Source organism: Solea senegalensis, linkage group LG20 (genome assembly GCF_019176455.1).
Source record: "Solea senegalensis isolate Sse05_10M linkage group LG20, IFAPA_SoseM_1, whole genome shotgun sequence".
Classification (NCBI taxonomy): domain Eukaryota; kingdom Metazoa; phylum Chordata; class Actinopteri; order Pleuronectiformes; family Soleidae; genus Solea; species Solea senegalensis.
Window position 1 is genome coordinate 11,880,190 of NC_058039.1, and position 9,976 is coordinate 11,890,165.

The 9,976-nt window shown below is 39.9% G+C and overlaps 1 protein-coding gene across 1 annotated transcript; it reads left to right on the plus strand.

Annotated features, from left to right (window-relative positions):
• Positions 1-565: 565 nt before the first annotated feature.
• Positions 566-7,440, plus strand: LOC122786609 (sodium-dependent neutral amino acid transporter B(0)AT1-like). Its single transcript, XM_044053031.1, has 12 exons — positions 566-848; positions 2,728-2,868; positions 2,950-3,087; positions 3,167-3,348; positions 4,332-4,442; positions 4,525-4,637; positions 4,748-4,876; positions 5,567-5,723; positions 5,810-6,014; positions 6,115-6,274; positions 6,980-7,142; positions 7,281-7,440. The coding sequence occupies exons 1-12, from the start codon at positions 650-652 to the stop codon at positions 7,434-7,436; spliced, it is 1,854 nt and encodes a 617-aa protein (XP_043908966.1). The 5' UTR covers positions 566-649; the 3' UTR covers positions 7,437-7,440.
• The last annotated feature ends 2,536 nt before the right edge of the window (positions 7,441-9,976 follow it).

The following is a 9,976-nucleotide window of genomic DNA, read 5'->3' on the forward strand; positions in this document are numbered from 1 at the left end:
AAAAACACATTTAATCAGCATGCAAGTTTTTGTAGATGAGAATATTAAAAATCCGTGCAAAGGAAATGGTTTTCAGCCTTTTACGCTTCCACCACTTTAAGTCCAGACAATTCCAAACAAGACTGAGAGAATATGAGAGTTGTACAAGAACAAAGGGATCCCACGAACTGTCTCGAAGAGCTAACTGTTGAAAGTCTCCTCCAGCCACTGACATCAACAAGGAATTTCCAGTCGGAGAACTGCCGCTTATTCGATAATATCTCTTTATTTTATATCACCCTTTTCTGTCCCTTGTTTACTGAGTGATTGAGTGAATGACAACGTAAGAACTGGGCCCATCACAGAGGAGAATGTGTACAGTTTCAGCTATGACCTTGTTGCCTATGTGATGTGTGCTACTTCATGTGATTTGGGAGAGGGATATATACGCCATGTAAGCACAAAGCTAAAAAAACAGAAAACCAGCCCCAAAACTACAACAGCAAGGTAATAGGTAGAAGTGCAGAACCTGTGCCGCCTGGTTTGACCTACTGTAGATAAAGTTCCAGATCATAAATGTGTCTCAACCTTGCCAAGTTCACACTCCATGCTGTCAGTCTGACGCACAACAAGGACAGCGTTAACATCTCCCTGCTTTAGAATAGTCGCCATGAAACTGGTTCTTCCCAACCCAGGACTGGATCTGAGGATCCTGAGCTATGACGACCTGGAAAGAATGGATAAGGAGGAGGCCAGTGACAGGCCCAAGTGGGACAACAAAGCCCAGTACATCCTGACCTGTGTGGGCTTCTGCATTGGGATCGGCAACGTGTGGCGATTCCCTTACCTGTGTCAGAGTCATGGAGGAGGTGAGCTATAAGACAAATAGTCAATGGACGTCTTCAGTGATCTTTAACGACTGTGAGAGACCATTTTCACATAATCTCGGAGAGACTAATTCCACAGTGCAGTGTTAATATTAATCTTCATTAAACCAGGGCCGATTTTGCCCTTTGTCAGCTGGCTCCAGCAGCTGTGTGACTTTATGGAAGATAAAGTGGTAGATAATAAATGAATGATTACAAGAAAGTTGTCATCTGAACTGTGAATGCTAATGATTTTCAAGGAAATCATTAGTCCTTTGTCTTTTTCAAATAAGAAAGAATGGGATTTGACTGATTAGTCATGACTTAGATGTTCATGGCATGGATGCAGAGAGTGGAACTTCAATTCAAAACAAATCAAGTAAAACAGAATACAGAATATGTCGGTGGGAGGGAGTCTATAGTTAGAGAGGAATAAAAGTACAAATTTATACTTAAAAAATAATAGAAACACAATAAGAAATGTGGTTCAGCAGTTATAGCTTTACAGTTATAGCTTTTGTACTCATCAGTGTGAGTATCTCCATTCTGCTAATGCCCTGGTTCTAAAACTGTTTTACAGTTTGTTGTGATTTGTGTTTGGTTTTGGATGTTGCAATGATTATGGGATTTGGCTCACCCAACTTAATAGTCTCACAGGAGTTTAGAAATTCTGCTCCAGACAGTAGCAAAACAAACATTGCACGTTTTTTCGGAAAATGAAAAATGTGCATTTTAAACACCATTAACAAACCATGGAAATATGTTTTTCAAGCTTATACATAAACATACAGATATAGATATAGGTTTAGAAAACCTCAAGCCAGTTTAGTAGTTTTTCCAGTTCCAGTCATGAGCACATGTCTTGATCAACCTGCTGTTTGCATACAATCTATTTTTGTTGTAGTTTCCCTTTCAGAAATGATATTCATAAAAAAAAATTCTATGAAGTAGTTCCAAAGGCATATAGGAATATAATTCAACTCTTATCAGAGCTCACTGTCACTATTGTAGGGGGCTCTAATGTTACTGTTTATAGGAAAACAAAAGTCCTTGTTGAACACTCTTAGATATTATTATTAAGAGCCCAGGTCGGCACATTATAGACTGGCACCATCATCATTTTTATTACTCAGCGCTCTAAATAGTTCCAAGGACCTTTCAGTATTATTTCTTCTGAAGTATTGGGAAAGCAGGTTGAGGCCACGAGGGTGTCATGAGAGTTCACAAGTTCAGTGAGAGAGGAAAAATACCAGAAAGACAGGCGTTTATTGTACGTCGTGGACTCATTGACTCTGCACAGAGGTTAACTCCGCCTACAAACTACATACTACATATGGAAAATGAGGCAGAGTGGGTGTGGCTGTAACGCGGGTTTACATATGAACTTTAATATTGCTTGTTTTATTTCCCTATGTAAGTATCTTCGCTAAACAAGCCAATGACTATTGGATATTCAACAATATGAGATTCCTTTTTTAAATATTATTTTCAGTCATTAGTGGGGGGGTTTTCCCTCTCAACTATTCAATGGTGCCACACAAGTCAAGATTGTCATTATTATTAGGATTAAAAACAAGAAAAACACAACTGGATATAATATACATGTATGTAAATGTATTAACATATATCTATCTATGTAGAAAATGTAGCAGTCACATAGTAAATGTCAAATATCAATACACAGAGAGTGTGACATAGTGCGCAATCATTTTTAAATGACTGGATTGGACTTTCTAAATGAACATTCTTTTATAAATTATTAAATATAACATTTCACGTTTCTTTTTGGGGGGGGGGGTGGAGCGGTAAGCAGTCTATGATAAAAATTAAGATGTTATTAATCTATAATGTGACTCAACAATCCTAACACTGGCTCTCTCAGGTGCCTTTTTAATCCCCTACCTGATTCTGCTGGTGCTGGAGGGAATGCCTCTCCTGCTACTGGAGTTTGCCATCGGCCAGCGTTTGAGGAAAGGCAGTGTGGGAGTGTGGCGATCCATCAGCCCGTATCTGACCGGTATCGGTAAGTAAAAGAGGCTCTGGAACAAACATGACAATGGCTTTAATTGAGTGTTTCGTCACAGTTAATGCTGCTGTCTCTCAGGCATAGCCTCCATGCTGGTGTCCCTTCTGGTTGCCCTGTACTACAACACCTTAATAGCTTGGATCATGTGGTATTTCTTCAATTCTTTTCAAAGCCCACTGCCTTGGACACAGTGTCCTCTTAATGAAAATGGGACAGGTATGTATTTAGAGACACAGACACACAGTAAGAATGTTGAAATGTACTCATGATCGCCTAACTTTTTGGGCTTCTGCAGGATTTGTACCCGAGTGTCAAGAGAGCTCCACCGTGGATTACTTCTTTTACCGGGTGACTCTGAATAGTACGGCGTCTATAGCTGACTCTGGAGGAATCCACTGGCCTATAGTGGTCTGTCTTGTTGCTGCTTGGTCTGTCATCTGTTTGTGCTACATGCGAGGGATTGGCACTTCCGGCAAGGTTTGTTGAACTGGCTGTTTACACAATGCTTTAAAGGTCCAGTGTGTAGAATCTGTGAAATCTAATGGTGAGACTGCAAAATGCAACAGAAGGAGGACTTCTCCAATCAGCACCTTCCTTTCCCAAGGATCGACATTTGTAGACGCCCCCTAGACTGCTGGAGAATGAGTCATCTTGGGAGTGGCATTAAGAGCGGGAAGCATGCCTTATTGTTATGCTGAAAACACTGCTCGACTTTTGCTAATATCTCAGAGGGATTCGGTAGTAGTACGCAGAAGGTGTCCACAGTTTCTACTTTTATTAGTTTACTGGGCAGACTTGCCCATACCAAGACAGGAGACATGCTACTGTATCGCTCCAATAGGCAAACACAACCAGCACGGCGTCTACTTTTATATGTCTATGGTTCCAAGTGTGTCGGGTAATTACGGTGGCCTTACTCTTCATTTCCCCCTTCTCTCTGCAGAATTTCCACCCTGTAAATCATTGGTTTATGCATCGGGTTACATATGGACAGAGCCACCTGTCTTCTTTGTTTGCGTAGTAAGCTTTCACTTTAGAAATATGAAAGTGCATGTCAAAGAAACGTGGCATTACTGGACGGCAGCCTCTGTGAAGCAAGGATGACTCCTCCGCTCATCCTTCGCGTTCCCAAGGGTATCAGGGAACTACAGTGGCCCTCCCATAACAGAAAGGATGTTGTTCTTCTTCACTTGCATAGTAAGTTTCTGCTTCAAAATGCAAATTGCACGCTCTGGCTAATTTGTACGTTTGGCCTGTGTAGACACATGGCAATGCAAGATACCGGCCTCTCTTAAAACAAGGCTCATGCCCATTTTAATTTTATAAAAAGATTGCACACTTATACCAATATACTTAGGGGTAGTATATCCACTGTCCGTCGTTGAAGCCTCCCAAATATTCCACACTGGACCTTAAATCAATCACTGTTAGTTCACTTTCTTATCTTGTCGTGACCTCAGGCAGTGTACGTCACTGCCATCCTGCCCTACGTAGTGCTAGCCATCTTCCTGGTCCGAGGACTGACTCTTAAAGGAGCCCTGAATGGAGTCAAGTTCCTCTTCACACCAGACGTATGTTGCAAATCACGATCGTCAAAGCATTACCTCTGCAGTGAAACACGGACAGACAGTAACGTGTGCCTCTTACTTGTAGGTGGATGAGCTGTTACAAGCATCAACCTGGCTGGATGCAGGAGCCCAGGTCTTTTATGCCTTCAGTATAGCGTGGGGAGGCCTTATCTCCTTCTCAAGCTACAATCCTGTTCAGTAAGGAACATTTAGAAGTCACGTTAACCAAACAGCAGTTCAAACATGGAGAAGTCCTTATCAGACATGATGTGTCCTGAGTATTTTGCTTTTTTTTTTCTCTTACCAAGCAACAACTGCATGCAAGATGCTGTGATGTTGACTGCAGTTACTGGCATGACCTCTATCTTTGCTGCCACAGTCACCTACACCATCATCGGCTTCAGGGCCACTGAGAAATTTGACAATTGTGTTAGTCAGTGAGTACCTTGTGTCAGTGAGTAGTCACAGGATCTGGGTTTAAAGTGAAATCAAATATTAGTTTTGAGACCATCTCGTCCATCTCTATATCTGTTACATGTTTGATTTTCGTAGAAGTATCTTTTCTTTCTTTTTCATAAGTATTTTGATTGTAAATTTGAATTTCATGGCAACATGTTACACTTGAAATTGAGAGCAAGGATTTGGTTGTGGAGAAAAACTGTTAACAATTTTTACAGCAGCTCGAAGTGGTGCTCGTTTCCCCATCGCAACAACTATGATTTGGTCAAACTGAGAGTAAGCTTTCAGCCGGGGATAATTGAACAAACAGAAACATACCACACAGCACTGTGTTTACAAGCATATGGATATGAAGCAATTAACTTGTCACTGGCACTGAATTACAGGATCTAAATAAACTCTATATAAAAGGAGTGACCATAAAGTCCAGTGGGCAGCTCTCAGGTTGTAGGGTAAGAAGAATTATCAATTTGTTTTAAGCATTACCACATTTATATGATTCTTCTTATTATGTGTGTGTATGTTTTTGTCTTGAAAATCAGCTGTTGTTTATCACTGAAGAAAATATTGTGACGTCAGGTAACTGCGATAGAACCAAATGATCCGCTCTATCGTGTGTCGATGCACTCGGTGCAGTCTGACTCAGCTGTGACGTTGTTTGCTTCTAGGAACATCGTGACGATGATCAATGCATTTGATCTCCATGAAGATAACATCACCACAAGCAACTACGAGGCGGCGTACAATCGCCTCAACAGCTCCTATCCTGACATTGTTCTTGGATTGGATATCAAAACGTGTGACATGCACACATTTCTCAGCGAGGTAACTATATTTACTGATGTCATCTTATTAATAACTTTGTTTTTACTATCGTTGTTTATTCTTATCTTGATGGTTTGTTTGTGCAGGGAGTGGAGGGAACGGGTCTGGCCTTTATTGTGTTTGCAGAGGCCATTACAAAGATGCCCGGTTCCCCGTTCTGGTCTGTCCTCTTTTTCTTCATGCTTCTCTGCTTGGGAATTTCAACCCTTTTTGGCAACATTGAAGGAGTGGTGGTACCCCTGAGAGACTTGAACGTGTTTCCTAAAAAATGGCCCCAAGAAGCCGTAACTGGTATTCACTGTGTTTACTTAAAACCTTTTAGCTGTGCAACCCAAGTTGACTGGATTCCGTGATTTCTCTTTAACTGGATTTTTGTGTGCGTTTGATTCAGGGACAACATGTTTTCTGGCCTTCATCATTTCCCTCGTATTTGCACAGCGGTCAGGGCTTTATTGGGTAACCCTCTTTGACAACTTTGCTGGATCTATTCCACTTCTGACCATTGGATTTTTCGAGTTGATAGCTGTTGTGCACGTCTATGGCATAGACAGGTCAGTGCACAAAGCCCCTGGATTTGGAAATTATGTTCTAAAATGACCACATTACCAACCACAATAGTTTTAAAATAACACCTTATGATGATTTGTCTTTGTAACTTGTATGTTTTGATACCTTTGCCACGACACAAACACATATATAACAAAGGCCTTGTTTTACTGCAGCCCAAATCAGATTTGTATCTGATCTTCCTGACTGACAGCATGACTGTTCACATTATATCTAAATGGATTTCTATAGGCACAGGCCACACCTCACATAAACAAGAAGTCGAAACAAAATAGACAACAGAAATCTGTGCCTCTTTCTGTTCCAAATGGGACAGAAGGACGGCGCAAACTTTCTTCTGATTTTTAAACTATTGTCCACTGTGTCGATTAATGTGTGTTTCTTCTGAATAGAAAAACCTGAAAGTTAATGTTGTATCGGTATTTGACTTCCTGCCCCGCTCGCTAGCCCAAGCGTGCCAGGGAACTACTGTGGCCTTTGGGCATGAACAAGGGTGTCAGAAACATGGTGACGGTCTCTTTTAACCAAGGCCCTTGCCTACAGCACAAATAATCTTTTACATTAAAGCAATTTAATATTAAATCAAAAATAGATTCAGTTTCTGCCAATAAATCCATCTTAAATGTTACACACTGGACCTTTAAACAAGGTTATATTGTCATATTAATAAAATCCCTCTCACGTTTCAGGTTGAACGAGGACTTGAAGTTCATGATCGGATATAAGCCATCCATATTCTGGCAGATTTCGTGGAGGTTCATCAGTCCCATAATCATCCTGGTTATCTTAGTTTTCTACATGGTGATTCAAGCTCAAGAGGAACTTACTCACTTAGTCTGGGATCCCAGTTCTGTAAGCTCACTAACTATCAACAGTATATCTGTGATCATCAGACCTGATCTCAGGGTCACCATGAAAAGGATGGTAAATGTTGTATTGTGATAATAACAAGGACTTTTGTTTACTAATTCTACCTTTTGTGGTTCACAGGAGAAGTTTCCGTCTCTGGCTTCAATACCATATCCTTCCTGGGTCAGTGCGGTCATATTTGTTTTGGCCGGAGTACCAAGTCTGGTTGTGCCCATGTACACATTATGTAGGCTGGTCTTTGTTTACTGCAGAAAAAACATCTCAAACAGTAATTGAAACATCCAAAAAAATACAGTGTCACATGTGTAATGTGCTATTAATTTGTTGTCCTCCTTTCTTAAGTGACTTAAGTGACACAGGAAAACAGTCTTTTGTAAATTGTACTCCTTAGTTTCTGAACATTTCTTGTTTATTATTGTCTGTAATAACAATAAAGTATAAGATTTAGATTAATAAAGTATAAGATTTAATACATATGCTCGACTATTAGTGCATGTTTTTCTTCATTGCACCTGTCACTAAATTAAATTTGCTGTAGCTTTGGTGGCAGGAACTTTGTGGAGCTGCACAAATTCAACACAATTCTGTCATTCTGTCTCTTTTTTTCACTGATTTGGATAACTCTGCAGGTGCTTTTGTACATTTGTTTTTTTACAATAAACCCAATAAAATAGGGAAACTCGTGCAATCAACTGCTTTATATACAGCTGTATTTGTGGTGTCAAATGTCTTTGATGTTAATGAGAAACTTATTCTCCATAATCTATGGTATAATGTTACATCCCCCTATTGCTCATAGTGACCCCACCAGCCAGAACAATTATTTACTCTAGACCTTTCTAGTCATCTACATTAAAGTGTAATTAAACCCCTTAACCACTGTTTGCAGGTGAAAACCAAGGAGACATGCTGCTACAGTGTGTGTGTGTGTGTGTGCAAAATATTACCGTGAAGAGCAGGGGTGTCAAACTCAAATGACCTGGGGGTCAGTGAGCATCTAGTCTGGTCAAGAGGGGGCCCGTCTAGAGAAAAAAAGCAGGAAAAAAAAACAGCTGTTCAGCTGCGGGTGGACAATATGAGATATCCATGATGATATCAGACAAAATTTCAAATTTCAAATTTCAAAGTGCTTGTTTGATATAAAATGATGCATACTTCACAATGAAAACATATTGATGATGCACAAAAACAGAGAAATAAATAGAAAATAGAAAAAGTAATGACGAGGATAACTATAATTAAAACATGTAATTTAATGTCGAGTGTAATACATTCAATAAAGCAATAATTACAACCGAATATCTTATTACAATTATAAAAATATTGCAAGCAAATATATTTAGTCTCATATTCTGTCTATATTCCATCACCCCGCTGGCAGCTGTGTGGACGGGCCGCATGTAATTGATTGGAGGGCCACTAGTTTGACACCCCTGATGTACAGGGTTGTTATCGCCTGGTATTGCTAACAATGGCTAGAATAAGATACATCTGCATCCAGGTGTTTTTTCCGACTTGTCAGGCGAACTCAGGGATGATGTCACTCGCAGTTCCGAGTTCTGATGCAAATGGGGCAGCACTGGGAGTCTACTTTGATCAAGAAAGGAATTCCTTCTGGATTGGCTTTGAAGATGCAAAAAGATTCTTCTATGTTGACGGTAGGAACTTCGATCTGCACCAAAAAAAAACTAAAACTGGTGGAAATTAAGAAGAGAAAGAGGAGAAACTTAGAACTGTTATTAAGAGCATCAACCTGTGGAGGGTAGTATTACACCCCTCAGTAAACAAATTCAGGATTGGCTTTGAAGATGCAAAACCACTTTCAGTCTTTACTGCCAGAAATTATAAAATAGAAGACCACGATTTGCACCCAAGGACCTCGCTCTGGTGTATCCTGATAGTGTGAAGCTCCTTTCATGCTGTTTTGGAAAAATCCAAAATCGTCTTTCTAGCATAACAGCTACTAAGTGATCAAAATAATAACACAACATAAATCTTTAAAATCATAATAGATATCTAAATGGTTGACAGTTTCTTTACTCACAGTTTCACCTATGCTTAAATCTTAACACTTAATCCTGAACACCTGATGTTCAGATGATCTCTATCCGTCTGTCTCTTATTTTCAGTCTGTCTTCTTCATAAAAACCTCTCAAGGCTCTACTCAAAGTGGAATCTAACAAGACAGTGAATGATAGCCCTTGTAGCCCCTGAATTATTGTCACTAAACTGAGGATCAGCATGAAAAATATTTTTGTGGAACAGGAAAGACCCCAATGGGACAACAAGGTCCAGTACCTGTTGACATGCATTGGCTTTGCAGTTGGATTTGGGAATATTTGGTGTTTTCCCTACCTTTGCCAAATTTATGGAGGAGGTAAGAAGCTTAGAAGAAGTTCACATCATCTATTTCAATTTCAAATAATAATAATAATAATAATCTTTTGCATTTCAATAGGGTTCTTGCAACCTTGTTGCTCGAACCCTAATTACTGTATCACACGTTTACCAATAGCCATGATTTTATTAGTCAATAACAAATGGGACAATGTGCATGGATAATGGTGAGCCTTATCTTTGTGTGATTCATCACAGGGGGAGCAGGAAGCTTTTCAACCCTCGCTGGCTTAGATTCCAGTATTTACAGTTGATCCTTGATCCTATTAGAGTTGAACAAGAACAACGGCATTGCACGAACAGTTTCGAAGAGCTAACTGTTGAACGTCTCCACCGGCCTCTGACATCAACAAGGAATTTCCAGTCAGAGAACTGCCGCTCATTCGATATTATCTATTTTTTATATATATACATATATA

Coding starts and splice junctions, on each gene's coding strand:
- LOC122786609 (XM_044053031.1), top strand. CDS start 650: ATGAAACTGGTTCTTCCCAACCCAGGACTGGATCTGAGGATCCTGAGC. Junction 849..2,727: donor GTGTCAGAGTCATGGAGGAG/GTGAGCTATAAG, acceptor TGGCTCTCTCAG/GTGCCTTTTTAATCCCCTAC. Junction 6,015..6,114: donor GCCCCAAGAAGCCGTAACTG/GTATTCACTGTG, acceptor CGTTTGATTCAG/GGACAACATGTTTTCTGGCC.